Source organism: Buteo buteo, chromosome 11 (assembly GCF_964188355.1).
Source record: "Buteo buteo chromosome 11, bButBut1.hap1.1, whole genome shotgun sequence".
Classification (NCBI taxonomy): Eukaryota; Metazoa; Chordata; class Aves; order Accipitriformes; family Accipitridae; genus Buteo; species Buteo buteo.
In genome coordinates, this window is record NC_134181.1 from 24,174,789 (window position 1) to 24,200,275 (window position 25,487).

Below are 25,487 nucleotides of genomic sequence, written 5' to 3' on the forward strand. Positions count from 1 at the left end.
CGTTTCCCATCTGCCCCAGCCATGGGGCAGTGCTGCCAGCCCCCTGCCACTGCTCACAAAAGGGAAATAAAGTCTGTGAAGCACAGCTGACAGACGCAGCAAAGTCTAACTTTGTTAGCAGCTGGCATACACCACAGAATAGCTCATTAGTGAGCAGAAGTGGGTTCCAAATAAAAGCCATTTCAGCAACTGCAGGAAGTAATTGGTTTAAAGCTAAAATACATTCATTTTCACCCAGGAGAAGCTCTCTCCTGCTGGGACATGCAGCTACACCAAACAGGATTCAGCAGTAAGTCTTCTCCCTCTGCTACGCTGACAGCAGACAGTTTTTCCTCCTTCGTGATTTCTCATCTCTGAGGTTCCACATCCCCTCAGGGCTGCAATGCCTTCTGCTAATTAAAGGAGTGGCAGATTTGTTAGGTCCAGCAGGCAAGAAGAGGAGCTGAGTGAGCGGGAAGGACGGGGCTCGGATCAGTGGTGGAAGTAAAAGCAGTCACGTGGAAACAAGCCTGGCCAGTGTGAGGGATGTTGCAGCACGTTATTGGACCAGCTCCCCTCCTGCCACTTCAGGTCTCCATCAAAAGCCCAATGAGGAGAGCAGATGTTCCCCATAAAGCTGACGTTTTGCCAGCTGATGATGTGAGTGAGGATTCTTCCTGAAACAGAGCCAAGACCCTCGCTGGGGCAGGAAAGTGGGACAAAGCTCCTGATGGGGACTGTCCTCTTTGCAAAGCTTTGCTCCCAGTGGAAAATGTTAAAAATTGGCCAATTTGAGCAAAAGCTCCTGGACCTCACGCAGGTGTTTGTACCAGCACAAACAACTGCAGTCCAGGTAGGAAACTCCTTTCTGCTGAGCTGGCAGCATTTCACAGACAAGTCAACCCTGCACCCCCAGCTCCAAAGGTCAGGCACTATACCTGCCTCTAAATGCTGCCAAGAGTTTGTTTTTCCATCACCCAGCTCCTCTGGGAAGTGGCAACTCCTTAGCTCTCAAAGCAAAACACCCTTTCCCGGCCAACTTTGCCTCAGTTAAGTGTCAAGCACAGACAACAAACTCAATGGTTCAGTGTGAAGGATCAAGGCTGCTTTATTGCAAAGACAGAGGAGTGACAAGTGCTGAAACGAGAGCTGGTGGCAACACACAACTGGAAAACCATGTCCCTCCCACTGTGCCAGACACAGAGTAACTTCCTAACAGGGGAAAATTGGACATTTTTCACTGGCAGGGGCTCCAGAGCCCCAAAGCTGGCTGAATTGTGACAGTCAAGGATAAGGAGTGGGGAGTTGAACCTTTGCAGGTCTGAGCACCCCATCCCAGCCGGCTCATGCTGCTGGGCTCAGAAAGTAGAGTCCCATGGCCAGTACGGCACCTGGACACCACTGATCACCCATTCCCCTCACGGGTGCTGGCGTTGGCAGCTCCGCCTGCTCTCCCTGCCCTGGCACAGGCTGCCTCAATGGAGATGCTTGTCCTGTGCTGGGCCTACACATGCACAACCAGCCGTCCCCAAGCCCACTCAGACCTGCAGGGACACAGATTCAGCATTGTCTCAAGCTTGGGGACAGAGCAGAGAAAAGAAACGCCCTGGAGTTTGCCTGGAAGAAGCTAGGCAGCTCTCTGTGAGCGACTGAACGTGCCAGGACTGGCTGTCAATTTGTGCCTGGCTTTCTGTGGCTGCTCGGGCGTATGGCACAGCAGGAGACAGCCTGCCCTCTACCCCCCACCACTAAGAGGGGGTTAGCACATCACCCAGGCTTATGAAAAGCAACTCTGATCATCCACGAGATTTGCAAGGAGGGGAAGCACCACCTTCCCCAAAGATTTGTAGTTACTCAGGAGCCTATCCTCCCGCCTCCCTCTCCACACACGTCTTGAGGTGGGCCAGGACGGAGCAAATCTTCCAAAAAAAAAAGGGAGGCCATCAACCGGGAGGTACCTTCACATCGCTGCAAGGCCCGCGGAGGAAAGCAGGGTCAAGATCAGGACCAGCACCCCAGACTGGTTGACCTGGGGGATCTTGAACCCCTTCCCCATGTCCCATGCCTGCGGGAGAGAAGAGATGCAGCAGGGTTAATTCAACAGGGCTGGGATGGTCCCTGATGGGGGATGTGCCAGATGCAGGCAGAAAGGCACCATCTTTCTGATAAAAGCTAGCAAGACCACCCCAAAAAACAACCTTTGGACCACCAGGTACAGACTGGAGGGAGGGCTACAAGCATCCATCGGTGCAGGGCAACAGGTAGGGGGCTCCCTGGGTGCAGGCACACGCATACCATGCCAGAGGAAGCTTATCCCCCACCAGGCCCCCGCACCTATCAGCAAAGCCGCCTGTGAGCTCTCCCTAATGCCCAACAGCCGCAGAGCACCAGGTTCACTTCAAAAGCAGCAGCTGCTCTCCGCTTGCTTCTCTCCTCCTGACAGAAATAGGTTATAAAGCACAGCGCAAGCTGCAGATGTGAGGCAGCACCAACATCCCCATGGGCAGAGCCGAGCAGGCGGGGATGAGCCTCAGCCCCCAGCCCCTCTGTGTACACCCCTGGGTATGGTGTGAGCTGTGGAGGCCAGGCTGAGCCCGGATGGCAGGGAGGGATGCTGGAATGGTACCCTGGTGGGTGTCCTCGGTTCCCTGGTATCGCAGGTGGGTTTGCACCTCTCACCTGACTTTGGCCAAGCGAAAGTGGGATGGCTGAGGGCAGCCTGGGGAGCACACGCCTCCTCCCAGCCTGCCACCAAGATCCAGGGCTCAAAGCAGAGAAGCACCTGGGGCAGAGGCACTAAACTGAACCCGCTCCCTGTTGACTCCCCTTCTGTCACTGATGGGCTGCGCTGCCGAGCACAGCCAGGGGCCAGTGCTGCTGGTTTCCTTCTCAAGACAATTTAATTGGCATCCTAATATATACGTGCAGTCAGAGACTTCAGCGCACATTCGACTCATGACGCCCTGAACAAGCAGCCAGTTATGACTGCTCCATTTGCCCAACAGCATCTCCATGAGCGAGCAGGGCTCAGCCAGCTGCAGGCCCCATGCCCCAAGACCTTGTCTGACGCCGAGTACTTGAAAAGCAGGTAATGAGCGCTCGCAGCACTGCCAGCCAGTGAGCATCTGCCCCAAGGACCCACAGAGGGGGCTCCTCTCACAGCACATGGCTGTTGCTCACCACAACAGCTCAGCCAGGCGCCTCCCGGCACTCTGACACGAGCACCTCGTTAATGGCTGCTCCCGGGTAGAGGATACAACATCCAACAGTGCTTGAGTCTCATGTTTCCATGCTGGAAACACTGGGAGCCATCAGCACCCGCAGCACGAGCCCACATCTGCAGCACGGCTCCACACGTGATACTCCCCCCACCCAGAGCAGAAGGATCGTGTCATGCTCTGGGCCAGCTGCCTTTGCAATTTGCTCCCGTAAAACCTAACCTATTTGGAGCTACAGAAAACACAAAATCAACCTCAAAAACCAGCACGTCTTGTACTGTTCCCAGCAAGAAACTCTCAGCTCTCTGGCTCTTTCATCAAACACAGGAAGCTCAGCTGAACGGAGCTGCTTGTTCCTCACTTCAGCCCAGTGCAAACATCACAGGTTACTCTCTGCGCTGGCAGCGCCATCTCCAATCCTCTGCCACACATCTGGGCTCATTAAGTATTATAAAGCATTGGAAGATCACAGCGCAACGGCTGCATGATGAGGGTGAGATAACGAGCAATGGGAGGCACCTCTGCAGGGCTTACACCCACAGCTCTGCAGACACATCTCCTGGCTGTAACACTGCTCCTGCCACGCCTCGTCCATCTCCTGCAGCCGAGCAGACGCGGCGGGATGCTTCAGCCAGCTGTGCCGCCTGGTGAAGTACCAGCGTAGCAATGCTCTTTGCAACTTAAATGTACCCAAAAATAGCACTGAGGTTCTGAAGCACTCGAGGTGACTAATTTCCATTTCCAAGGGCACCTTCCCAGACGCCGCACCCGGCGCTCCCGCAGCCAGATGCTTCCCTTCCCTCACACCCTTGGCCCCTTGTGGAGGCTACTCACAAGGTGTCGGACTCCATTCCAGGTGTGGTAGGAGAAGGGGAAAGCCAGAGCAAACTTAGCAGAGTAGATGAGAGCAGGCCCCAGGCTCAGCGACTTCACCATGGCCAGGTAGTGGGGAAACTGTTCCGGGAGCAGCAGGGCAGCCAGACTGAAGAGGGAGACTCCTGAGGAACACAAAGCCCACAGGTCAAGCCCGCAGAAGCATTTCCAACCCGTCACTGCCCAGAGAGCCCCAGGCCACCTCTACGTCTCTGGTTTGGTGACCTGGCCTGAACCACCATCAGCTCATGGTGGCCTGCGGAAGAAGAAGGAGGGAGAAGGGCTCTGCCCACCTGGTGGCAGTGCCAGCTGCACTGTGACAGTGTATCCTGGGGTGCTGAGGACTCAAACTGGGGCAGCAACGCTCTGAATCTGGGTCCTGCACTGTGGGCTGCATTACTCATACAACACCCAGAGACCAAACTGGTGCGACCTCATGCAGTTGCAGCCAAACCAGCCCAAATTCCGTGATAAAGGAACAATGAAGTTCGGAAACGTAAGGTGGCAGCTCTTCAACGAAGTCCCCAGATTGACATCTTGGGACAGAAACCCCTCCGCTGCCAGCCACTGACAGAGGCAGCGATCTAGCGAGGCTGCCTCGGTGGAGACCAGCAAAGGAACCAGCAGACAAAGAGGTAGCCTGACACATGTGGCTGCGCTAGCTGCAGGAGCCACGGCAGCTTCTCCTCCTCATTTCTAGGCCAAGAGGGTTCCTCCAGATGGTGCTGCCAGAAGAATGGGAACGACAGCAGCCAGCAGTCAGCCAAGCTGCGATTCAGCCTCCGCTCAATAGTGCCTGATTACATTGCAGCACACTAACTCAAGCACCTCGGCTGAGGCCGGCGCTGGCAGCACAAGTCAGCCAGCTGCTTCCTCACTCAGCCACTTCTCTCCTCAATGGCCTTTGTGTTCACCCTGCAAGAAGCGCAGGAAGTCAGAGGCTCCTGTAATTATAGGCCTTGACAGAGAGGAGTTGAACACTTCCCTCTCCTTCTCCTGGCTGCTGAGCTGTGGTCAGTAGAAGCGATGTTCCTTCATGCTCGATCGGCCTAGGAAGGGGACGATTTCCCCTCCAGCAGAGGCTGATAGCTCGGAGCAGAAAGGCAACAGTGAACCTGCCAGCTCGGCCTGTCTGACAGCAAGCCGGATGGGGACCACAGCAGGAGGACACATGGGTGCCCTTTTCTAGGAGCTCAACTCCCAAGCCCTCACGGGAGCCAGGCTGGGAAGGGCAGGCTGCAGCCCTCGCTGCTCCCTCTCACTCTGCCAAGTAAAGAACACAAGCCCTCAGTCCTGCACATCTTTTCTGAGTCCCTTCACTCTCTGCCCTTCTGCAAACACCAACCCAGCTCCGCCCCCCCCAACAGGGAGCTACCAGAGAAGCACCTTCCTGCTGCCATGAGAGGGCATTAATGGAAATAAAACAGCCTTTCACAGTTAGATGTCCTTAGTCAAACCATGCAAGTCAAATTGCTGGAGGGAGTTTATTGGTTTTAATGCTGTTGCCGCCTTCTCCCCCACTAGGATCTCTAGGAAAGCAGCAGCCACTCCCAGGAAGCTGAAAAACTCCACCTGTCCTAAGGAAAATCCACTACGCTCTGCCTGCCTGACAGTCTTTCCCTCGCACAGTGTCTCCTGTAAGGATAAACCAGAAAAAATAGCCACAGAAGAAAAGGGCTGAGACCTAGAGCAGCTGATCAGCCTTTTCCAGGCTGGGGGAGGCCCAGAAGAAAGCAGCCAGGCCAAGCCAAGTGCTGCAAAGGCTTCGAAGGCTTTTATGTATGGGGGAGCATCGCTGCCTTTGCAGGACTGGAGCCACTCAGAGCACAAGAGGACCTGGGGACAGAGAAATGGGGATAGGGAGATATTCAGGGGACAGAGAAAGGCAGAGGACAAAGCACAGGTTTCCCAGGAGAAAACCCACTGCTGAAGCTGGGGACAGAGGGGAGAAAACATCTGCCTGGAGTCACGTCTCTGAATCAGTCACAGGGGTCTTCCCTCCTGCAGCCCCCACCCTCCGTCGCCACAAGCACGTGGGAGACGCACGCACCTAAGCTCAGCGCAACGCCGGTGCCCCGGTGTGTGATGGACATCGCCATGGGCAGGGACCACCTGCAAAACAACCAACCTTGTCAGCAAAACAGGGCACAACACCAGGGAGGCCTCCAAGGCTGCAGGACAAAGCACAGCCCATCTATTCCTAGACAGCTCCGTGTTGCTGGGCGGGTATTTCTGCACTCAGAGTTATTCAAGGAATCCAGCCAGAGCAAAAGGGGAGAGACACGGGAATTTGCAGAGGCAGCTTGGGAATGGCAAATGCCACTGGCACGGGTTTGGGAAGGGGAAGGGCGTCTGCTGAGAAAGCTTAAAGGGAGATGAAACAGGAGAAGACTGTAAGGCTCCTGCAGTTTAGGAAGAAAAGGGCAGCGTCTGGGCATCCAGGCTCATGGATAAACAAGAGAACCTGGAAAACTGACGGAGGTGGCCCCAGAGAAGCAACCACCTCTCTGAGGAGGGAACACAAGACCCCCGAGTTCGCCTCCTGCCTCCACCCCAAGGACTGCCAACTCTGCAACGGGACACACCATTCTGTCCAACCACCCTCCGCGGAGGCGACTGCCTTTCAACAAAATGCTGCTCTGCCCGAGCACCCTGAGGTGCAGCTCTGGGGGGACTGTACCCCTCTGCAACACCCTGTATGAAAACAGTGAGTGTCATCACTCCATGGCGGAGACTGCGATTCCCCCACACAGCTCAGATGGTTCACAGCACAATGTAGAGGGTCTCCCCATCCTCTGCCTGAAGTGACAATGGGAACACGCACAGCCCTCCCACCCAAGGGTGCCTCCAGGGACGGGGCTGTTGTGTGCCAGATCCCAGAGGTGCCCCAGTGTGAAGCTGAGGAGGCCAAGAGGCTCTTACTTGTAAATGGTGATGTGAGGGGACAAGGGACGATTGGACTTGGTGTTCTTCTCCCAGAAGCGGGCCATCTCCTCCTTGGCTGTCGTTCCCATCGGGACAACACTGCAAAAGAAGAGGGAGACGGGAGGTGCAGGGAGATAGCCAGCATTTTACCCCTGCCCGCTCCACCAGGCTTTGCTGCAGTAGCTTTCCATCTCACAGGATGTGAGCTCCTGGCTGACCTTGACTACAGCAGCACAAAGAACGGCTCCAGCTGTGCATGGACCCGGGTGAGGAGAGGATCGCTGCCAGCTCTCACGAGTGAAAAATAACATGCAGGATGGGAAGCTGCCGTGCTGGAATCCACTCAGCCAGCAGAGCTGAGCCAGCCCCCCCAGCACCACCCAAATCAGGGTATAGGATATCAGATAACACATTATATAATACTGATAACATGCAACCTGCTCTTTACTGCCACGGTAATTGCACACTGTACCAAATAAAGAGCTTGTAATTTAATGTTCCTGAGATTACACAGCAATTACACTTACAGCTCAATTTAGCAGAAAATAACTATTTCTGCCTAAGCCCGGCAGCACGAAGCACAGGAACAAGAGGGCTTCTGCAGCTCCCATCCCTTCTTAGGTGCAAAGCTGTCGCACAGAGCAGCACAGAGGGGCGACAGGGGTACGGCCACCCCCACTAGAGACCCAGGCCCACCTCAGCAGCCAGCCAGGCTCTCCCTTCACTCCCAGCCACAAGTCCCAGCCCCTCTGCAAATAGGCCGTGCCTTCGTGGTGGCATGAGGTGGTAAGTGCCCAGCCAAAACACAGCGTTAATCGACCAGAATTACTAAGTGGATGGAGCGCACACATGCCCCAAAGCCTTAGATGGGATCCCTCCAGGAAGAACTTAATCCCGTTACTCTCAATAAAACCTCGGACTCACTGTCGCACAGAAAGGCTGGGGCCAAGCCGAGCCAGCAGGCACCGCCGACCAACACATCTGCAAAAGAGAACACAGAAAGGCTTTGTGAGTGCCAAATAAATGCCTGAAAATGCCAGCAAGATGGGGCCAGGGAGGGGATTCGCCACTTCAGCGGTTCATATCTTAAAATAAATCTTAACACGAGAGGTTCTGGGCTGTTCCTCGACAAATCTCTCTCCTACACTGAGCTCTTAACTAGAGTCTCTAGACTCTGCCCGGGGGTTCATTCTTTACGACACCCTGCAATTAGTCTGCTCAGCTGTAATACCTTGTTTGTAAGACAGACATAAACAGCACTCTAAGCTCACAGCTACGCTGAGGCAGTCCATTTTTCACTTTCACTATGGCAATTATCGGGGCGGGTGGCACACATCCCCAGAAAGGCGCATCTGCCAAGCTCCGCAGAAAGGGCTGATTCAGGCCACAGCTCTCCGCATGTCTGAGATGAAGACATCACCTCCCCCTCCTCCAAACACTTGTTTTCATTACAGCATTTCACCGTCGCCACTCGTTAAGCTCCAAGCACCCATGAGATGGGAGGTCACTGCCACAGCCCAGAGCACACAGCATTTCAGCCACGCCGAGGCCCAGGGCAGGAGGTAAAAAGGGATTTTGTGGTGCCCGAAGGAGTGGGAGCCACTCTCTGCAGAGCGATTGTAGTAACTGTGACTCTGACATTCAAGGGCATCTCTCCAGGAACAGGGAGGAACAGGCCCCCGGCCCAGTGCAGCTCGAGCGTTTGCAGATGTGGGCTGGAATCTGCGGCTCCCGCTCCTCTTCAGGACAAAGTGTAACAGGCAGTGCTGCCTTTCCTGATGACACGACAAGAACAAGGTGTGTAATAACGTTTGGCACGCTCATCTCCAGCACAGCGACAAACACTAATTAATCTTCTCAAACACACAAGCATCTGTACCAGCATCTCCTGCTGTTTCATTAACAGCCATAGATAAACGAAGCTCTGCTGCTCTTCAGTTGTCCTACAGCTGGTCTCAAGGATGCGGTATGAAAAACATCTGGAGGTCAGCTCTTCACCAGGTGTAAATGCAAAACAAAAGTCATTATTATTAACCACTCCGAGTTCCTGTGTAAATGATCTTTAGGATGTTTCCTTTCAAAATCCTCCCTTGTGTTCAAAGGCTGGACTTGAAACACAGCAGGTTTTAGGAAGGCATCCCACCTGGATGCATAAATTTTCGGCAATGCAGAATCCACCCCATGCTACAGTGCAACATTTCTGATTGAAAACCCTTCTTTGAACCATCTCTAGTTTATCAACGCCCTCCCTGAAGTGCAGCCTGACAGCTGAACCGAGAGCTTCACAAGGACACAGCAATGGCTGAGCCCAGCCAAACCTCCACCAAGCCCACCATCATGTCCGAGAGCAGCCAACAACAGATCCCCAAAGAAAAGTCTCAGGAAACACACGGGAGCACCCCCCACCATGTGCAGCTCACATACTTCCTGAGCCAGTGGGTTTCAGTCCATAACAAAGGGCCTTTTCCACCATGAAATCACATTGTCACCTCCCAACCCCCCACCCAACTTTCAGCACGAATTCTCACAGCTTAACCAGATGCAGAGAACCAGCTCCCTGCTTGTCCTGGCCCCTGCAGACCAGCGCCGGCCGCCACCTCCCACTTCTTGGGCAGGAGAGAGGAGGTGAACGATAAATCTCTACACACAGACCATTAATGATTTACACCCCTCGCTCATGCCCCCTCAGTCCTCTTTTCCAGATTAAAAGGCCCAACCTACTTCATCTCTCCCTGTGCAGAAGCCAGTCAACACCTCTTCTGGGGGCCAGGGTGGTGGAAGAGGGAGGGCTGGCTCCTAATCACACACAATATTCAAAACAAGAATAAAATCCACAATGCATTTGCATTTTTTCAAAGCTAAACTCCCCAGCAAAAACTCCCTATCCTCTTGGCTCAATTTTAATATTTTAAGATGCAAACCATTACATCTTGCTTCAGTATTACTACTGCTTGCAAAACACAGCCCTCCAGCTAAGCAATCAAGGTCACTCTGTACCAAGGACCTGTCCTCTTCATTATTTATCATTTTCTAAATTGTTGCACCTTCTCCAGCTCTCCATCCATTAACTTGCACTTTCTTCCAGATCACAGACAAACATGGTTTTTTAAAAGGAATAAGCCCTAAAAGAGGATCCTCTGGACCCCTGCCGAGAGCTTCCCACAGCACCCCAGCCAACTCCCGCTCTGCCCTGCACCTGAGGACAGTGCAAAGACTCAGGGGACCCCCAGATAGTGTTAATTATTGAGGACTTCACAGACCGCAGCTGCTCACGTGGGGCTGGAGAAGGACAAGTGTAAAGCAGCAGCTCAAATGAGACATCTATATAAACACCTGGCGGTGGAACAGCACAGGCTGCGCACGCCCCACCACACAGCTCCATTAGCTCAGGAGGAGAATTTCAGGAGTCACAGGGGACAGCTCTGGAGCAACATCAGCTCAGTGTCACGTCGATAGACATCATTAACATTTATCCTGCAAGACAGGTCTATAAAAATCACTCAGATTTCACCATGGAGGAGGCAAATGAGAAACGATTATATATGCTTTTTCATCTGACAAGCAGAAGCAGACACGAGATGAAGTTATCAGATGCAGGCTTCAAACCAGAGCGAGCAACTCCTCTCTTGTTTTTCAAGCAGCAGCTGCTGGGCGCCCGCTCCAGCAGGTATCGGAGCCCCCCACCTCTCCCGCTGCCGGCAGATCCTGCCTTTAAACAAAGCCGCACACGCAACAAAGAGCTTTCCACAAAAGCATGACGGCTCTGACTGCTGTTAGAACAGAATAAATTAAGAGAATGAAATCCCAAACACTGTCTCCAGGCTGATATCAAAGAGGAGAATAGAGGAGAATGTCAGAAACGGGGCCTGGGAGGGGGATGGTCACAGCCTCAAGGAGGCACAAAACTTTCCAGTGTGGGTGGCAGATGGGAAGAGGTACCTTCAGGCCAAGTACACACAACACCCTTCCCTATGGCTGCTCAGCACCACAGGCATGGCAGGACATGCTCCCGCACAGGACCGCTGAGCTCCCACGAAGCCACCAGCACCCTGTTGGGCGGCCCTGTGAGGTGGGGGACAGCCCCCCAGCACAGGCTGGGTGGTAAAATGGACGTCTGTCCACACAGAGCCCCAAGAGCAAGGGACGGGGAGCAGCTGCAGGCAGGGAGCGGGAAAGAGCACGACTACCCTTCTCCACATCCCCGCCGAGCGACCCAGCCTCGGCTCCCCTCCCGCCCGGCTCCGCACTCCGCCGTTCGCAGCCCGGGGCTCGCCGCGGCGGGGGCAGCGCACGGTTCAGCCGCCCGAGGGGGGATGCCTCACCGGCTCCCTGCAGCCGCCGGAGAGGGCGCGGGGCGGTGGCGAGGGCAGGGAGGGACACGGGCCCCGTCCTCCACCTTAACCGCACCAAGGGACGGGTCACAAAGCGTCGGCGCTTCCGAGCCCCTGGGAGACGCAGCGAAACGGCCGTGCCCGAGGGCGCAGGGACCGGGACCGCGCCCAGGGGCTGTCGCGGCTGGGGCGGCGCCGCCCGTCGGCACACCGGGGACCGTTACCCACCGCCGGGCTCGGGGCAGGGACCTGTCCCGGGATGGGGCACCCCACGGCCCGGCCCGGCCCGGCCCGGCCCAGCCGGGGCTCCGTGCGCCGCTCCGGGGCGCTCCCGGCCCCGCGACGCCCCTCCCCCCCTCCGCCGGGCTGGCCCCGCGGCACCGCCGGGACGGGTCGGGACGGGACGGGACGGGACCGGACGGGACGGGACAACCGGCCGGCCCGTCCGTCCGCGGCGCCGCGCAGCCGCTCCCGGGGCCGCGGGTCCCGCCACGGCGCCCGGCCCGGCCCTCCCGGGAATCACCTCAACGCCAGCGCCGCCATCTTGGAGCGCCCTGCACACCGGAAGCGGCCGTGACGCACTTCCGCCCCCACCGCCCGGGGCAGCCTGTTCTTCCCGGGGCTGCGTGATACCTGCGGGCTGCCCGTCGCTCCTGGGGCTCTGCCCGTTAACCCGCGCCTCGTTACCCCTAGAGCTGCCTGTTACCACCGGAGCTGCCCCTTCCCCCACCCAGGCTGCCTGTTACACTCACCGGGGCTGCCCGTTACACCCACCGGGGCTGCCCGTTAACCTGCGCCGGGGGTGCCCGTTACCCCGCAGAGCTGTCTGTCACCCCCTGCCCCCTTACCCCCAGCGTTGCCGGTTACCTCCCAGGGCTACGCGATACCGCCGGGGCTGCCCGTTACCCCCTCTTGTTAGCCCCAGAGCTGCCCGTTAACCCCCCAGGACTGCCCGTTACTCCCCCGTGTCTCCCCCCGAGCTACTGGGGAGCAGGACGGGGGGTCCCCAGTTCCCCGGCCCACCAGGACCCTCCTGCCCGCAGCTGCAGCCTGTGGAGGACGTTGAGGCAGGAAAATCTCGCAGCTCCCGGGCGAGTGCCGTCCCCATCCCCATCCCCGTCGCCTGCCCTCCCTTCCCCAGCCACCAGCTCTCTGGGAAACTCGAAAACCTTCTGAGGCAAACCCCACTTTGGAGCTTTTCACCCCAAAACACCACTTGCTCCTCGGCCGATGGCAAAGCAGCTGGAAAGCCCTTGTGCAAATTCCTGGCCTGTGCTCTGCACAGGGTGGTGGGACTTTGGTGGCTCCCCACTTTGCACCCCATGGGGATGGATGTGCCTTTGTCCATCACCACCCTCTCAAAGCTGTGTTTTCACCTCGAAATGAAGTTGGAGTAGAGGCTGCTGGGAGCACACTTGGCCGGAGCTGGCAGTGCCAGCCAGGGAGCCCCACACAGTGGGGCAGGAGCAGGGACCACACCGGAGGGTGCCGGCAGCCAGCCGGTGGCTGCAGGACAGGAGGGGACACACCGGTGGCCTGTGATGTGGTTGGCGTGAGACCCCAAGCCCCGCCAGATGGGTCCGTCCCTGGGACTAACCGGGGACTGCGGCCATACGCTGGTGCCCTCCGGCTCCGGCCACATTCCTGCTGAGCCGCCTCCGCTGCGGGTGGGAATGCGGCTGGACAAAGGGTGCTGTGTGCTCAGCCCCCCCCGCTGCATGCTTCCCCCTCCTCACCCATTGCCAAACTAAATGCCCCCTTTCAGCCCCAGGCACCCAGCACTCCCTGGCCCCCACCGCCCCGGCTGCCTGGCGCCCATTGGCCCAAGGCCGGGGCGCCGCCGGCATCATACGGCGCTGCTTGCTCTTAAACCTCGGCCCCCGTCCCGCCAGCACCCTTCGGCACACCACCGGGCCTCGCGCACTGCTAGCCATCCATGCGGCTCGGAGCCAGCCGGTGACAGGCAGCCACCATGTCACAGGGTGCTGGGGGCAGCAGCAGCCTCCTCCTCCTCGCCGGGCTCCTCTCGGCGCTGGGTAAGCTGGGGATGGGGATGGAGAACTGGGGCTGCTGGTCCCAAAATCCTGATCCCAGATGCTGGGGGGTATTGGGGGGCTCCAGACCCCTGGGAGGTGGCCGTGGGGCTGGCGGCCACCCACACATCTGCTTTTGGGACCGTCACTGGTAGTGGCAGTGCTTGGGGACTGTATCGGCTGCCATGCTCCGGTCCCCATCACAGGGCTGCAAGGGGAATCCCAGCACCAGCCACCTCCCTGGGGACAGGCAAGGGGTGCTGGGTGCCAGACCCAGCCCTGCCGGCATCCCCGGGTATCAGCCAGTGCCAGGACATGGTCCCCTTTGAGCCAGCCATGGGGACACCAGGGTGGAGGCTCCCCGCAAAGTCACCAGTGGTGGCACAAAGAGCCGCTGTCCCTCACCAGCCCTTCTGCTTTCTCTGAGGCCAACAAAAGCCCTTTGGCGGCAGCACGGGGCTGGGCACGGGGCCAGCACGGGGGCGCAGACCAGTCAGCAGCCCCGGTGATGCATACCATCCCTGTGCTGGGGTCCCCTGTGGGGCTGACGGGTTTGTGCCCCCTGGCAGGGCCGTCCCCGACATCGTCCATCCACGTGTACACGCAGCGGGAGGTGCATGGCACCGTTGGCTCCCACGTCACCCTCTCCTGCAGCTTCTGGTCCAGCGAGTGGATCTCCGAGGACATCTCCATCACCTGGCACTTCCAAGCTGAGGGGTCTCGCGACAGCACCTCTGTAAGCACCTGCTCCACTTTGGGGGTGGGGGTGGTCCTGCTGTGCTCGGAGCCACTGTGACCCCAATGTCCATGTGTCTGTCCCCATCGCTAGATATTCCACTATGCCAAGGGACAGCCCTACATCGATGACGTGGGCAGCTTCAAGGAACGGATGGAGTGGGTGGGCAACCCCCACCGCAAGGATGGCTCCATCGTCATCCACAATCTGGACTACACCGACAATGGCACCTTCACCTGCGATGTCAAGAACCCCCCTGACATTGTGGGCAAGTCCTCCCAGGTCACACTCTACGTCTTTGAGAAAGGTACGGTACCGGCAGTCCCCTCCCCACCTCGGTTTCCCTGCTCCAGCTGGGGTGGCTGATGGGGCACTTGTGTCCCCACAGTGCCCACCCGCTACGGCGTCGTGCTGGGCTCCATCATCGGTGGGGCTCTGCTGCTGGTGGCCGTGGTGGTGGCCCTCGTCTATCTCATCCGCTACTGCTGGCTGCGGCGGCAGGCAGCCCTGCAGCGACGGCTAAGGTGAGCGCCACTGCCCAACTGGGGCAAAACCACCCCAAAATGGGGCTGCCAGCAGGACTGGGGGGGGGGGATGTTGGCCTTTCTGAGCCACCTTTTTGCCTTTCCAACCCAATTTCAGTGCCATGGAGAAAGGGAAGCTGCAGCGATCGGCCAAGGACGCATCCAAGCGCAGCCGGCAGGTGAGCACCGAGGGGTTGTGTGGGTAAAATGGCCCAGCCGGGGTGGGGGTGATTCCCTCTCCTACCTTTTGGTGTGGGAGGAGAGGCTGCGGGGCGAAGTCTCTGGAGCAGGGGGGTACCACGGTGCTGACACTGCCCTGTCCCCGCAGGCACCCGTGCTCTACGCCATGCTGGACCACAGCCGCGGCACCAAGGCGGTGAGCGAGAAGAAAGCCAAGGGAGCCCCGGGAGATTCCCGCAAGGATAAGAAATAGCGGTTAGCGGGCAGGGAAGGTACCGTGGGGGCAGGCGCCGGGGGCCCCCAGCACCCCAAAGTCGTCATGACCATCGAGATGGAGCTGCGGGGGGAGGCCGCCGAGGCCACCCACCCCCCGGCCACCGTCCGCTCCCCCAGCAAGGGCAGCCTCAAGAATGCCCTGATGAACATCATCAAGCCGAACTCGGGGACCTGACACCCAGCCGCTGGCGGAGGGGGGGGTGCCAGGACACAGCCCCCCCAACTCCGGGAAGCGGCCGCCCCGTGGCATGGGACCCGGCGAGGAGTGGGGTGTGGTCCTCGCCCCTGGTCCCCCAGCCTCGGGGATGCTCCAGCGTCCCCCCATCCTGTCCTGAAGCCCCTTGGTTGGTACCTTCCTCTGCGCAACCGCTGCCCTGCCCAGCCCTGGGCACTGATGTAATTTTTCTATTTGAAGATGCAACCACTGAATTTTGGGTCTGTCCCCCCCGGGCTGTCTTGGTCCCCCCCTCCCCAGGGACCTGCGGGGTCCCCGCGGGACCGTGCCGCCCTCATCCCTCCCCGTCACCCCCCCTCCCCCCCCCAAATCAGTCTCTGGGAGGGTTTCTCTGGCCCCATTGTTGCTCGTTTTCTGGCCGTTTTCTCGTCTCTCCCTGCAACTGAGCTCAAATGACGTTGCGGGGTGGCCCCCGCCCCATCCCCTCCGTCCCACTCCCATCCCCCATTAACCCTCCCACCCTGTAACCCCCGGCTCCCCTGCATCGGCCGGAGCCTCATGGAGGAGGAGAGGTTGCGGCCAGGCTGGAGGAGCTGCCAGTGCCCATCACCCCAGAGCCGGGCGCCGCTCCCCAACTTGTTTTTCTATGCCCTGTCCATGTCCCCCCATCCCCACGGCGCCATTAATAAAACTCACATCTCCAGGAGCCCAGTGTCTGCCCCAGCTCGTCATCGTTCCCTGCTCGAAGTGGGGGTGTTTGGGGGAGGGAGGGGGGGCAGAGCGTGGCTGAGCACTTGTAAACTCATTGCATGGAGGCCCACCAGCTGCCACAGGGAGAGGGGCATCCCTGCCACCGTGCCAGTTTCCCCAGGGGTGAGGTCATGTCTTGAGGGCATCCTTGCGGCACCCTAGGGACCCCCCTCAGGTGGTGGGGGCTGTCCCTGAGGCCACCCATTATGGCTGCACCCCACCCTAGGGCCACCTTCTGCCTCATCCCCATCAGCTGCTAATTAAAGCTCACACCAATTAACACAAGAGGCCAAGTCTCAGGTCCTGCCCTGGGTGCACAGCCCCGGGCACGGCCATGGGGTGGACAGGGATCTCCCTCCGTGGCCATTGCTCACCCAGCAGTGACTGTCACCATCCTGGCAGCAATTGTCACCATCCTGGCAGTGGGGCTCAGGGAGGGACCACGGCCCCCGCATGGGGTGGGTAGTTGGGGCGCTGGGCTGACTCTGCGCTGGAGCGGAGCAGGAGCACTCCCACGCCAGGTCTTGGCGCCAGCCCACAGCCCCATCCTGCCACTGCACCATCCGACTCTGCATGGGAGCAGACAGGGAGCGCTTGCTCCCACACCGACACAGCAAAGGCTGGGAGGGAGGGGGCCCTGCACTGCCCCCACAGCTCTGCCACCAGGGCTATAATTATCTTTTCCCTAATAAGTCTGCACAGCGAGTGGGGGCCGAGCCCGACCCCGGTGCCCCTGGGCCCTGCCTTTCCCTTGGCCACCGACACTGTTTTTCTTTCCAGGGAGCTATTTCTGCAAACACACTGTGGCTCCACACCGGGTCCCGGTGTCCCCGGTCACCCCACAGCACTGGGCACCGCAGAGACCAGCCCTGCAGCTGAGTGTGCAGAAATTCCCATGCAAATCCCCCAAATAGCTTTATTTCAACCACCCCAAAGCACTTTTTTCTCATCACCAGCAGGTACCTCCTGCAGCTGCTCTTGGCAGTGCCGTCACAGGAGCCGGGGCTGGGAACCGCTGCTGAAACCAGCCCTGAGTAAAACTTAGATGCCTGGAGGGACATGGCACTACAAGGCCTTCATCCCCCAAGGAAGAGGAGCAAGTGGCAGCATCTTTCATCGCTGCTGCAAAGAGCGGTGTGATGGGAAACGAGGCCACGGCTCCAGGGGCTGAGACCCAGCAGATGATAAATTAAGCAGAATTTCATGGGAAAAACCCCAAATCAGAGGGTGACAGGAGATCCCAGGGTGATGAAGCCATCCCCAAAGCACCAGCTGAGGAGCCCCATCCCAACTGGGGAACACTCCACCCACATCCTGCGACCACCCCTGCCCACACCCCCCCCAGCAGGGACAGCCCCAGGGATCCGCAGGGCTGCTTTTAACAGGGGTCTCCACCCGCTCCCCTGGAGAAGGGGGACCTGGGGGCCCTGCCCAGTGGGGGACCATCCCCACACTCCCTCCCACAGACCACACGCCAGACTGGCTCCTCTTCCTGGTGGTTTATTCTTTACACATGCTAAAAGCCCCCCTAAGGGAGGGGACGGTGACAATGACAAGAGCATGGGGAGGGGGGCAGTGCGAGGATGGGGAGCACTCCGTGCCAGGGGAGCCCTGTTTTCCCGTGGTGGGCTGCAGCCAGCAATGAGACCTGTCCTCCCCACAGTGTCCCACCTCCTGGGACGGGACAGGGGCTTCCCTTGCTCAGGGGACACCAGTACCCCCCACGTTTCCCCAGCAGCCAGCATCATTGCCACAGACAGGGAAATGGAGGCTGGCCCAGAGAAAAGGGCATTTCCATGCCACCCCCTCACACAAGGGCCACCTCCACTCCAGGGAACATAGAACTCAGCGATGTCCCCCTCACATTGGCCCCCCAGCTTCACCCAGGGTCCTGTCTCAGGGGTGGGCAAGGGGTAGGGAAGGGCCAAGCCCCCCCCAACCCCGCTCACAGAGGATGGGGCAGCCCCAGCATGGCAGAGGTCAGGATGGGACTGTGCCCATGTGCGAGAGCAGGGCGCCCGCCACCAGCCAGGGGTCCTAGGACCCCAGAACCGCTCAGGGCCCCGACTCCTTCTTCCGCTTCTGGAAGCGGCGGAATTTGTCCTGGATGGCAAGCGCGGCTTTCTCCGTCTCAGGTGCGCTCAGGTCGATGTCGATCTCTTCCTCCTCCACCTTCTTGGGGTCACCGGCTTTGGCTGAGGGGGGCGACAGGACAGGGGCTGCCCTCGTTACAGCCTGGCACCCCCAGGCTCACCCCAGCACTCAGTGAGCACCCTGAGCCCTCCCCCCCACCAGCAGCAGGGTACACCCAGGGGGGCATCCCCCCCCCAGGGGAAGGACAGAGCAGGTCCCCAAATCTATCCAGGTGTCACCTCCCCCCCCCATGGTGGGGGCACAGATCCTGGAGGCTCTGGGGACAGGAGCAGCCAGCAGGGTCCCAGGCACCAGGGCAGAGCAGGAGTCCCAGGAGGGCATGGGACAGAGGTGACACCAGTGACGGGGCACCCCACAGGATGCACCCCACCGGTACCGGGGGTCCTCACCTTCCTCCTGCCCGTCGGGGGCCTCTGCCGCGGAGGGGGACTCATGGGGGCTGCGCTGCAGAAAGAAAAGGGGTGCCCGGGGGTGACACGGGGCCCCCAGCAGCAAACCCGCATCGGGGGGGGGGGTGGCACAGGCTCCGCTTTGTCGGGGACCCCCCGCAGCCACCGGGGTCCCTCCCGCGTCCAGCAACCCCCCCGCCCCCCCCCAGCCTCGCCATTCCCTTGGCTGACTCTCTCCCGGCCCGTTGCTAAAAATAAACGGAAAAAGGAAAACCCCGTTGCTGTGTGCTGCCCGGCACCGGGCCCTCACCTCGCTCATGGCCGTCCCGCTGCCGCCGCCGCTCCCGGTGTGCGGCGCCCCGCGCTCCGCCACCGCTTTTATAGGGGCGCGGCTGAGTGACGGCAGCGGGCAGCCAATGGGGCACGGGGGCGGGGCCGGGTGGGGACCTGCCCCCCCGCATGTCTCACCCCACCCCCCCACCCCCACCCGAGCCTCGACGCCCCGCGGAGCCAGAACCGGGGGGTCTCGGGGGGGCCGTGGCCGTGGTCACCCCCCGAGCTGCCGTGGTCCTGGAGCACCCCAAGGCGGGGGGTGACACCCCCAGGGGGGACAGACGCTGCCCGAGGGTCCTGGCAGGGGGCACCGCTGGCACCTCCCCATGGAGGCTGGTGACAGGGACCTTCCTCCGGGGTCACCGATGGCAGAACAGCCACTGCCGTGGTCCCCATCCCTTCTGGGCTCTGTTGCCCCAAATGCCTCCTTCAGCACCCACGTGTGTTCCCCTGCCTGCCCGGCCCCATGTCTGCCTGTCCCCTGCCTGTCCCCTCTGTGCCTGCCTGTCCCCTTGCCTGTCCCCCCATGCCTGCCTGTCCCTTCCATGCCTGCCTGTCCCTGCCTGTCCCCTCTGTGCCTGCCTGTCCCCTTGCCTGTCCCCCCACGTCTGTCTGTCCCCTGCCTGTCCCCCCATGTCTGCCTGTCCCCTGCCTGTCCCCTCTGTGCCTGTCTGTCCCTTCCATGCCTGCCTGTCCCTGCCTGTCCCCTCTGTGCCTGCCTGTCCCCTTGCCTGTCCCCCCATGTCTGCCTGTCCCTTCCATGTCTGCCTGTCCCTGCCTGTCCCCTCTGTGCCTGCCTGTCACCCGTGCCTGCCTGTTCCCCCACACCTGCCCATCTCCTGCCTGTCCCCCACGCCTGCCATGCCTGTACCTGCCTGTCCCTGCTTGTCCCTCCCACGCTGCCTCTTCCTCCCCTGGCCCCGTGCTGCCTGTCCCCGCCTGCCGCTGCCTCGCTCAAGTTCAAGGTTCAAACTCCACAGGGCTCCTGCTGGGAGACGGCGGGGACAAGCAGGGGCTCGGCAGCCCCTCGCTGCGTGGTGGCGAGCACTGGGCACCAGCCGCACCAGTGGGTGCTGGATCCCAGGTACCAGCACCAACGGGCACCGGCCACCTTCGGGGGCATCACACGGGTGGTTCGGTGGGAGGTCACGGTGGCAGGTGGGTGCACGAGGGTCGTGCGCCGTGGGGCGTGGGGGACACTGTGGCTTCAAGCGGATGGGGTGCAGGAGCCAGTGTCGGGTGTGTGCCGGGTGTTGCTCAAGTGGGAGCCGTGGTGTGTGTAGACACACACGCACACCCTGCCACCCGCCCCGTCCTGCAGGCTCTGTTCTCGCTGCGGTCCCCCCGGTCTGCGTGCTGTCACCCGCGTCACCGGCCATGTCCGTGCGGAGCCCCTCGGATATGGAGAGCAGCCCCTGCCTGCTGCCGGGGCCCTGGGGCTCCCGGGGGGAGGATGTGGAGCCCGGGGAGGAGAAGGTCTGTGCTGTGTGTGGGGACCATGCCACCGGCTACCACTTCCACGTCATGACCTGTGAGGGATGCAAGGGCTTCTTCAGGTGGGGGCTGCCATCGCGGGGGGACCCATGGCTGCTCTGTGGCACTGGATGGGAGCCAGGGGACGGGGTGAGATGGGACAGAGTGGGGTGAAATGGGATGGGATGGAAGAGGGGGGCAAGACAGGATGGAGCAGGACAGGATGGACTGAAATGGGACACAATGGGATGGGATGGGACAGGGTGGGATGGGACAAGATGGGATTAAATGGGACAGGATGGGGTGGGACAGGGCAGAATAAGTCAAACAGGATGGGACAAGACATAGTGGGGTGGGATGGAACAAGATGGTCCCATGGACAGGGACTGGGTAGGACAAGACAGGATGGCCACTCAGGCCACCTTGCTTCTCTGGAGCACAGCGGTGACAGGGTCCTGGGGGCTGGAAGTGGCCCCCACCCTGGGAGATCCTGTCCCCCAGCCCCTGTGCCCCTCTGCCCCCCTCGGGGGGACACGGTGACAGTCCCCATGGACTCATGGCAGGGGCCCGTGCCTGTGTCCCCCCAGGCGCTCCATCAACAAGGGTGTCCGCTTCACCTGCCCCTTCACCCAGAGCTGCCCCGTCACCAAGGCCAAGCGTCGGCAGTGCCAGGCTTGCCGCCTCCAGAAGTGCCTCGATGTGGGCATGCGGAAGGACAGTGAGCACAGTGGCACAGGGACAGCGGGGAGGACACGCGGGGAGAGGGAATGGGGTGATACAGGGGAGACCTGAGGGGAAGAGGGGGACGTGAGTGGGACGACTTGGGGGAAAGGGGATGAGGGGGACTTGGAGGGGACACGGGGAGACATGGGACAGAGAGGAGCGGCCTGGGTGAGATCATAGGGAAGGACACGGGGGCAGAGGGGATGGGGCAGCCCAGGGGCAAGGGGACAGCAAGGGACGGTGGCATAAAGGTGACAGCAGGGGGGGTGTGGGAGAGAGGGGACAAGTGGGACCCCCTTGGGGTGAGGGGACCACAGGGCAGTGGCGCCTCTGAGCACCCGGGGGGCCATGGGGGGCCTGTGCCACCAGCGACCCGGTCCCCGGGCCGGGGGTGACGGTGGTGGCGTGGCGGCAGTGATCATGTCGGAAGAAGCGCTGAGGCAGCGGCGGGCACTGCGGGGGCAGCGGCGGCTGGCACGGGAGCAGCCGGGGGGGCTGACAGCGGAGCAGCAGGAGCTCATCGGCATCCTCATCGCAGCCCACCAGCGCACCTTCGACTCCAGCTTCTCCCAGTTCATGCACTACTGGGTAAGTGGGGCCCTCGGGACCTGACTGTCCCCACGGGTGCCCCAGCACGGTGCTAACGCCCCAACTGCCACCGCCGCAGCCCGCCGTACGCCTCTATGTTCCCAGCCCACGGCCGCAGAGCCCACCGCAGCCGGGCACCCCTGCCGCATGGACACCATCCCTGCAACCGGACTGCCTGGAGGAGGACGTGCTGCCCGATGTCTTCTCCATGCTGCCCCACTTTGCCGACCTCAGCACCTTCATGATCCAGCAGGTCATCAACTTCGCCAAGGAGATCCCAGCTTTCAGGTCTGTGGGGAGGCACTTGCGGGAGACCACTGCCCTGGCCCTGATGCCTCCCCTCATCCCCCCCCCCGCCCCAGCAGGAGTTTGCCCATCGACGACCAGATCTCACTGCTGAAAGGTGCCACGCTGGAGATCTGCCAGATCCAGTTCAACACAGTCTTCAACACAGAGACCAATGCCTGGGAGTGTGGGCAGCACTGCTACACTATCCAGGACGGAGCCCTGGGTGAGGGGGGGAGGAATGGTGGCTCCGGGAAGCAGGGGACAGCCACGTCCCCATCCTGGCTCGCCCATCACCACCACGCTCCCCCCAGCTGGTTTCCAGCAGATCTACCTGGAGCCGCTGCTCAAGTTCCACATCAGCCTGAAGAAGCTGCAGCTGCACGAAGCTGAGTACGTCCTGCTCCAGGCCATGCTGCTCTTCTCGCCAGGTAGGGACCGTGGGGACCGCGGCGGCAGGGCATCCCCTCGGCCCCGCTGATGGCCGCCTGTCCACCCTGCACCCCCAGACGATGCCAGCATTGCCCAGCGGGACTTCATCGACCAGTTCCAGGAGAAGGTGGCCCTGACGCTCAAGAGCTACATCGACCACCAGCACCCCATGCCTGAGGGCAGGTATGTGCCGGGGGGGTTCGCACAACTGCGGTCCCCTCCGCCATGGCGACAGCAATGGGATCTGAGCTGGATGTCCTGTTCCCCCCACAACCAGGTTTCTCTATGCAAAGCTGCTGCTGCTCTTGACAGAGCTGCAGACGCTGAAGGTGGAGAACACACGGCAGATCCTCCACATCCAGGACCTGTCCTCCATGACACCGCTGCTCTCTGAAATCATCAGCTAGAGCCCAAGCTGGTGGTGCCCACAGCATCCCCTGGCCCCCGGCTGAGCACCGGGGCTCACCAGCTACCAGTGCACTTTAGAGGGCAGAGTAAAGCTCCTTTATTTTTCCAGGCTCCGTGCGTACGTGCACACAGGCACCGCCAGCACCTCCAGCCCCCACCACGGCCCGGAGCCACCCCCTGTGCCGCCAGAGGGAAACTGAGGCAGAGCAGGGGTGGGAGCAGAGGGAAGCGCGGCGCTGGGGCAAGGAGGGCAGCACGGGCAAACATCAGGGCCGACGGAGGCCCCCAGCCCCAAGCAGCAGCTGCTTCTCAGCCCAAAAATGCTAACAGCCGCCACGCGCTGTCACACAGTGTCCCCCAGCCATGAGGGACCAGGTCCCCCCTCCGCAGGCTCCCCCGGCACCACGGCATGAGAGCAGGGCCCAGCCAGCGCCCCCGCGACACGGCACGGCGGCTCCCTGAGCAGGACGGTGGCATGTGCCGCCCGCCTCTGCGGCCCCTCAGCCCACGATGACACTGAAGCCGCAGTGGAAACGGTTCTTCCAGTGGTTGAGGAAGGCGCCCAGAGCGAGGGTGACAGGCAGGGGGGGCAGCTTCTTCTCCAGCACCCCCCCAACGCTCCAGTTACTGTCCAGGAGCCCTGCGGGGAGAACAGGGTGAGTGCCCAGCCAGTGCCACGGCTGCCAGGTGCCAGCGTGGCTCCTCGCTCACCTCTGAAGACCATGTTGGCTTGTGGCAGGTTAAGCTGGTAGCCGAAGGCAAAGGTGGTGTCCTGCAGCCGCGTGTTGGCCTCCAGCTCCACCCCGACCTGCACCTGGGGGGCGGAAAACGTGAGGCCCTGGGGGGGGACAGGGACACACAGGTGACGGGGACACACAGGGGACGGGACACTCACCTGCTCGTTGGCTCGGTGGTAGTAGCTGGCATGGGCACCACCGTACCCCACGTTCAGCGTTGCCACCCACTTCAGAGCTGGAAGAGAAGAAGCAAAGCGGAGGGCGAGGGGAGCCGGGGCATCCCCCCAGGGCCAGCACAGTGGGTGGGACCCCCAGGGCCATGCCCGCAGCCCTCTCGAGCGTGGGGCACCCGCGTACCCGTGTATTTGCCCGCCAGCGTGAGGATGGCTCCCTCCTCCCCTGGCCGCCGGTGGTAAACCATCTCCCCGCCCAGGACCAGGCGGGAAGTGATGCTCTGGAGGAAGTGGGCCACCAGGATCACTGTGGGGACAGCACGGCCCTCAGCACTCGGCCCCCCTGGGCCCGGCAGCTGGGGGAGGGTACACCCCGCTCACCAGACTCGCCAAGGAGGTCGGGGTTGCCCAGCGTGATGGTGGCAGTGCAGTCATCCCCCCGGTACTCGCTGTCAAACTGCCACGTCACGAACTTGGCCTGGTGTGTCTGCAAGGGGACGGGCACCATGGCGGGTCCTGCCACCGTCCCCACCACCACCTGGGGGTGACGGAGATGCCCTGGCATCCCCCCGCCTGACCCCGGGGTCCTCTCCCGCCCGGCCCCACCTGGAAGACAGCTTTGGTGCGGATGCGCTCGGCCACGAGGTGCAGCACTTGGGCGTTGAGGCTGCCACTGTTGTCCATGTCCCCGACCAGCGTGGGAAAGGCCTAGGGACAGATCGGGGGGGGTCAGCTGGGGGGACAGGGCCACCCCCATCCCCTGGCTTGAGCCACAGGCTGGGACCCCCTCGCCCCCCAGGTAACCCCCACCCATTCTGGTGCCATTTCAGAGCCTTTCGGCCACCCCAGGGCCACCCACTGTCCCAGGGCCACCCCAGGGTGCAGGCTCTCACCTCGGTGGGACCGAGCTGCCGGTCCCCCACGAAGGTGGCGTTGAAGTGGTAGCTGGAGGGGCCGAGGGTGCTCATGTGGACCGTGTGCGTCACCTGCGGGGACGACGCCTCAGCGGGGGACAGGGGGACAGCCCGGGGGTGGCAGCGCCCGCCCCCCTGCAACACGGTGTTCCCCCCCCCCGCGGGTCCCTGCGTGTCTCCCTGACCTGGAAGTGGCTGCTCAGGGTCTTGGTGACGATCAGCTTCACCCCCTCCATCTGCTGCGGGAAAACCTCTGGGGGAGAGCAGGGACTGAGCGGGGCCTCCGCTGCCGCCGCCCCACCCCCCCGGCCAGACTGCCGGTGCCACCCCTCCTCTCCCACAGCCACCCTCCCGCTGCCCACCCCGGTGCCCCGCCGGTACCAGCCCGTCCCCCGGCGCCGCCAGGACCCCCCCCCCCCATTGCTGCTGGGGCCACCCGGGGGCCTGGCCCCGGTGTCCTCTCGGCCCCCGTACCTCCCCCGCCCGGCCCGGCCCCACCTTTGCACTGCCGGTGCAGCTCATCGAAGCTGCCGGGGCTCCCGAGCGGCTCCCCCCGGCGCGGGGCCCGGAGCGCAGCGGGGCCCAGCACGTTGCCCATGGCCCGGCCCGGCCCGGCCCGGCCCTACGGCCGCCCGCCCCCCCCGTCCCCGCCGGGCGCCGCCATCGCCGGTGCGGGCACCGGAAGCGGCTTCGCCGGGTCCGCACCCGCCCGAGGCCGCCGCCGCCATGGCGGGCGCGGGCAGCGCTCGCCGCCCATTGGCCGAGCCGGCGGGGCGGGGCCGCGGCGGACAGTGCTCCCCGGCCCCCCGGCCCCGCGCGGCGCCGTTCCGGGGCTGCCGCGTTCCGCCCCCGCCGCGCTCAGCCGGGGCCGCCCCGCG

The 25,487-nt window shown here is 61.6% G+C and overlaps 5 protein-coding genes across 6 annotated transcripts; 2 read left to right on the forward strand and 3 right to left on the reverse strand.

Moving 5' to 3' along the window:
- Positions 1 to 1,062: 1,062 nt before the first annotated feature.
- SDHC (succinate dehydrogenase complex subunit C) lies at positions 1,063 to 11,906 on the reverse strand. The gene is made up of 6 exons (XM_075040619.1): positions 11,850 to 11,906; positions 7,920 to 7,976; positions 6,993 to 7,094; positions 6,121 to 6,182; positions 4,032 to 4,195; positions 1,063 to 2,044 (listed from the first exon to the last, which is right to left on the reverse strand). The coding sequence occupies exons 1-6, from the start codon at positions 11,867 to 11,869 to the stop codon at positions 1,940 to 1,942; spliced, it is 510 nt and encodes a 169-aa protein (XP_074896720.1). The 5' UTR covers positions 11,870 to 11,906; the 3' UTR covers positions 1,063 to 1,939.
- A 1,243-nt stretch (positions 11,907 to 13,149) lies between these two features.
- On the forward strand, positions 13,150 to 15,964 carry MPZ (myelin protein zero). The gene is made up of 6 exons (XM_075039421.1): positions 13,150 to 13,362; positions 13,929 to 14,095; positions 14,189 to 14,402; positions 14,484 to 14,619; positions 14,738 to 14,798; positions 14,948 to 15,964. The coding sequence occupies exons 1-6, from the start codon at positions 13,299 to 13,301 to the stop codon at positions 15,050 to 15,052; spliced, it is 747 nt and encodes a 248-aa protein (XP_074895522.1). The 5' UTR covers positions 13,150 to 13,298; the 3' UTR covers positions 15,053 to 15,964.
- A 1,522-nt stretch (positions 15,965 to 17,486) lies between these two features.
- Positions 17,487 to 18,920, reverse strand: PCP4L1 (Purkinje cell protein 4 like 1). The gene is made up of 3 exons (XM_075040622.1): positions 18,854 to 18,920; positions 18,544 to 18,598; positions 17,487 to 18,195 (listed from the first exon to the last, which is right to left on the reverse strand). The coding sequence occupies exons 1-3, from the start codon at positions 18,860 to 18,862 to the stop codon at positions 18,056 to 18,058; spliced, it is 204 nt and encodes a 67-aa protein (XP_074896723.1). The 5' UTR covers positions 18,863 to 18,920; the 3' UTR covers positions 17,487 to 18,055.
- An 82-nt stretch (positions 18,921 to 19,002) lies between these two features.
- NR1I3 (nuclear receptor subfamily 1 group I member 3) lies at positions 19,003 to 22,889 on the forward strand. The gene is made up of 10 exons (XM_075039326.1): positions 19,003 to 19,128; positions 19,857 to 19,960; positions 20,198 to 20,407; positions 20,937 to 21,067; positions 21,488 to 21,660; positions 21,740 to 21,948; positions 22,026 to 22,171; positions 22,260 to 22,376; positions 22,455 to 22,560; positions 22,655 to 22,889. Exons 1-10 carry the CDS (start codon positions 19,003 to 19,005, stop codon positions 22,782 to 22,784), a joined length of 1,452 nt encoding a protein of 483 aa, XP_074895427.1. The 3' UTR covers positions 22,785 to 22,889.
- TOMM40L (translocase of outer mitochondrial membrane 40 like) lies at positions 22,849 to 25,287 on the reverse strand. Of its 2 annotated transcripts, XM_075040620.1 has the most exons (9): positions 25,108 to 25,285; positions 24,795 to 24,862; positions 24,589 to 24,681; positions 24,302 to 24,403; positions 24,077 to 24,182; positions 23,880 to 24,002; positions 23,681 to 23,757; positions 23,497 to 23,599; positions 22,850 to 23,425 (listed from the first exon to the last, which is right to left on the reverse strand). In XM_075040620.1, exons 1-9 carry the CDS (start codon positions 25,205 to 25,207, stop codon positions 23,286 to 23,288), a joined length of 912 nt encoding a protein of 303 aa, XP_074896721.1. In that variant the 5' UTR covers positions 25,208 to 25,285; the 3' UTR covers positions 22,850 to 23,285. The 2 variants fall into 2 exon arrangements, with proteins under 2 accessions (XP_074896722.1, XP_074896721.1); XM_075040621.1 differs by lacking the exon at positions 24,589 to 24,681 and having other exon boundaries at positions 22,849 to 23,425; positions 25,108 to 25,287.
- Between the last annotated feature and the right edge of the window lie 200 nt (positions 25,288 to 25,487).

What these genes read in the sequence shown, in the direction of transcription:
- TOMM40L (XM_075040620.1), bottom strand. Translation starts at nt 25,207, where the DNA reads ATGGGCAACGTGCTGGGCCCCGCTGCGCTCCGGGCCCCGCGCCGGGGG. An exon ending in GCTGCACCGGCAGTGCAAAG is followed by an intron (nt 24,863 to 25,107) that starts GTGGGGCCGGGC and finishes GCTCTCCCCCAG; the next exon opens with AGGTTTTCCCGCAGCAGATG. An exon ending in CCCTGAGCAGCCACTTCCAG is followed by an intron (nt 24,682 to 24,794) that starts GTCAGGGAGACA and finishes TCGTCCCCGCAG; the next exon opens with GTGACGCACACGGTCCACAT.
- PCP4L1 (XM_075040622.1), bottom strand. An exon ending in CCCCGACGGGCAGGAGGAAG is followed by an intron (nt 18,196 to 18,543) that starts GTGAGGACCCCC and finishes CGCCCCCCTCAG; the next exon opens with CCAAAGCCGGTGACCCCAAG.
- SDHC (XM_075040619.1), bottom strand. Translation starts at nt 11,869, where the DNA reads ATGGCGGCGCTGGCGTTGAG. An exon ending in CCCAGCCTTTCTGTGCGACA is followed by an intron (nt 7,095 to 7,919) that starts GTGAGTCCGAGG and finishes CTTCTTTTGCAG; the next exon opens with TGTTGTCCCGATGGGAACGA. An exon ending in CGGCGTTGCGCTGAGCTTAG is followed by an intron (nt 4,196 to 6,120) that starts GTGCGTGCGTCT and finishes TGTGTTCCTCAG; the next exon opens with GAGTCTCCCTCTTCAGTCTG.
- NR1I3 (XM_075039326.1), top strand. Translation starts at nt 19,003, where the DNA reads ATGTCTCACCCCACCCCCCCACCCCCACCCGAGCCTCGACGCCCCGCG. An exon ending in TGTGGGCATGCGGAAGGACA is followed by an intron (nt 21,068 to 21,487) that starts GTGAGCACAGTG and finishes GCGTGGCGGCAG; the next exon opens with TGATCATGTCGGAAGAAGCG. An exon ending in TATCCAGGACGGAGCCCTGG is followed by an intron (nt 22,172 to 22,259) that starts GTGAGGGGGGGA and finishes CGCTCCCCCCAG; the next exon opens with CTGGTTTCCAGCAGATCTAC.
- MPZ (XM_075039421.1), top strand. Translation starts at nt 13,299, where the DNA reads ATGTCACAGGGTGCTGGGGGCAGCAGCAGCCTCCTCCTCCTCGCCGGG. An exon ending in CGGGCTCCTCTCGGCGCTGG is followed by an intron (nt 13,363 to 13,928) that starts GTAAGCTGGGGA and finishes GCCCCCTGGCAG; the next exon opens with GGCCGTCCCCGACATCGTCC. An exon ending in ACTCTACGTCTTTGAGAAAG is followed by an intron (nt 14,403 to 14,483) that starts GTACGGTACCGG and finishes GTGTCCCCACAG; the next exon opens with TGCCCACCCGCTACGGCGTC.